This window comes from Calidris pugnax, unplaced genomic scaffold (genome assembly GCF_001431845.1).
Source record: "Calidris pugnax isolate Ruff unplaced genomic scaffold, ASM143184v1 scaffold155, whole genome shotgun sequence".
Classification (NCBI taxonomy): domain Eukaryota; kingdom Metazoa; phylum Chordata; class Aves; order Charadriiformes; family Scolopacidae; genus Calidris; species Calidris pugnax.
In genome coordinates, this window is record NW_015090886.1 from 982,442 (window position 1) to 984,764 (window position 2,323).

A 2,323-nucleotide genomic window follows, 5' to 3' on the forward strand; every position below is an offset into this window, starting at 1 on the left:
AGCGGAGGAAGCCCAGGGAGGGCCGGGAAACGGCGACGGCTGCAGCAGGAGGGCTGCGGTCTCCCCCCTCCCCGTCCCTGTCCCCCGGGACTGGGGCCAGGGTTATTTATAGCGCCCTGGCGGGCTGGGAGCGGGGTCCTGGCACCCAGCGCCTCCCCAGCCATGGGCCGCAGCCCCATCGCTCCCACCCTGCAGGGTGGGCACCGCTCGGGGGGGTGGGGGGGGTTCCCCTCCTGTAACCTCCCCCAAGCCCCACTGGCCTCAGCCCCGACCCCCCCTCCCCGTCGTCGCGTTCTTCGCCCTGCGCCCCATGGGGACAACACGTGGCCCTGGCCCCAGCCAGGCAGGACAAGGGTGACCCCATGCAAGGAGGGGGAGCACAGTGAGGCCCTGCCGGGAGTGGGAACACACTGGGACCCCCCCAGCGTCCTTGTGTGCCTGCGGCACCCCACTGCAAGGAGCTGCCACCCTGGAGGGGGTGAGGGGGGCAGGAGAGGGGACACCACCAGGGACCCAGCCCCTCTGGGTGGCAGCCACCTCCCTGTCCTGGCCCTGCATCCCCCCGCGGGGGTTTCCGCTGGCACCACAACAGGGGCTTTGTGGGTGCCCCCCTCCCCCCCGGCGCAGCCCACAATGGCAGGTCTGTGCACAGCCCCGCCGGGACGAGGGGCCCCCGCAACCCCTCGTGCGGGGCCGTGGCAGCAGAGTGACCCCCCGGCAGCACCCACAGGACCTTGGCATGGGACCCTCCCCACCCTTGGGGCAGCCGAGGGGCCCCTCCTGCATCTAGAATTTTCCATCTGCGAGAAAAGCCTGATTTTACAGACAGGGACTTGGGGAGCCGCTGCCACCGGGGACTGGAATGTGGGGGGGGGATCCCACCTCGCTCCCAGGTGAGTGGGACCCCTTCAGCACAGGACCCCCACCCCGTGTGCATCCCCCCCCCCAGCCCCTACCTGCTTCCAGAGGAAGGGGTCGGCGGCGTTGCGGTGCCAGGCGATGGTGAGGTGCAGGGCGGAGAGGAGGACTCCGGCCAGCACGGCCGCCCGCATCCGCACCGGCAGCAGCGTGTAGGTGATGTAGATGAAGAAGACGCTCCACCAGACGCCCTCGGCCGCGCTGCGGGGCACGACGGCCACCGTCCCCAGCGCCTGCACCCCGGCCAGCAGCCCCAGCACCACGTAGCTCACCACCCACATGTAGTCCTGGGGGAAGGCGCTGCGGCTGCACAGCACCATCAGGAGCAGGAAAAGAGCCGTGGCACTCGCCAAGGCGGCGGCCGCCGGCACACGCGGGGCGCCGGGCAGGCAGTGGAAGAGCAGCATGACCCCACAGACCAGCACCAGGACCCCCATCAGTACCGTCAGGCTGCTCTGGTTCATCTGGAAGAAGTAGCGCTGGTAAAGCCGCTCCAGTTTGGCCGACTGGAAACGTTTGGAGCGGAAAACCTGGAGCAGCCGCCGCCAGCATTCGCCGGCCGACGGCCGCCCCCCGGCCTCCTTGGGCCCCTTGGCGTCACCGTCCTCCAAGCCCAGGTCCACCGATTTGAGCCCCAGGTCACCCACGGGCCCCTTCTTGCCGTAGTGGTCCTCCTGCCAGGTGCAGCGCAGCCCCCGGGGGGGGGGCCCCCCACCCTGCTCCATCTCAGGGTCCTGCAGGCAGCTCATGTAGCGGGGGCCGCAGAGGGCGGCGCGGGGACGGGGGCCCTTCTTGCCGTTGCGCTCCCCCCATGCCGTCTTCCGCTCATCCACCTTGGGCACCAGGATGCCGCTGAACCACGACATGCTGCAGGCGCCGGGAAGGGGTCAGTGCTCCGTCCCCCACCCCGACACCCCCAGAGGGGATCCCCAGGGGGGTGCGAGGCAGCGTTCTTCCTCGCTGGCAGCGACGGGCCCTCGTGTCCCACCCCGGGGGGACGCAGACCCCGAGCCCCCAACTTTCCCACCAGCCCCATGGCCCCGGCAGGTGCCCGGTGCCGATGTCCAGGTGCCGACGTCCCGGTGTTTTGGCCCCGCCGAGGCCGACCCGAGCCCGTCCTTCCCAGCGCAGTGACCTGCGGCAAAGCTGGAACCGTCCTGGCCCTGTTTGTCTTGAACGGCGGCCAACGGGTTGTACCGGGCACCTCGGCCCCGGGGCACCGGGGACCAGACGGGACGTGGCAGCCGGTCCCAGCCCCGGGGCGAGCGGCGGGAAGGGAAAACGGCCGCCCGGGAAAGGGCCGGCCCCGGCGGCGGCCGCCTCCCCGCCCGCCCGCTCCGGGCACGGCCCGCGGGGAGCCCCGCCGACCCCCCCCCCGCCCGCGCCCCTCCGCCGCCCCCCGGCC

The 2,323-nt window shown here is 72.1% G+C and overlaps 1 protein-coding gene across 1 annotated transcript in view; it reads right to left on the reverse strand.

Annotated features, from left to right (window-relative positions):
- Window positions 1-2,214, reverse strand: part of ADCY6 (adenylate cyclase 6) — an 18,084-nt gene extending 15,870 nt beyond the window's left edge. Inside the window, exon 1 of the mRNA XM_014947454.1 lies at window positions 957-2,214. Coding sequence (XP_014802940.1) covers window positions 957-1,784 — 828 coding nt within the window. The 5' untranslated portion in view covers window positions 1,785-2,214. The remainder of the gene's footprint in view (window positions 1-956) is intronic.
- Between the last annotated feature and the right edge of the window lie 109 nt (window positions 2,215-2,323).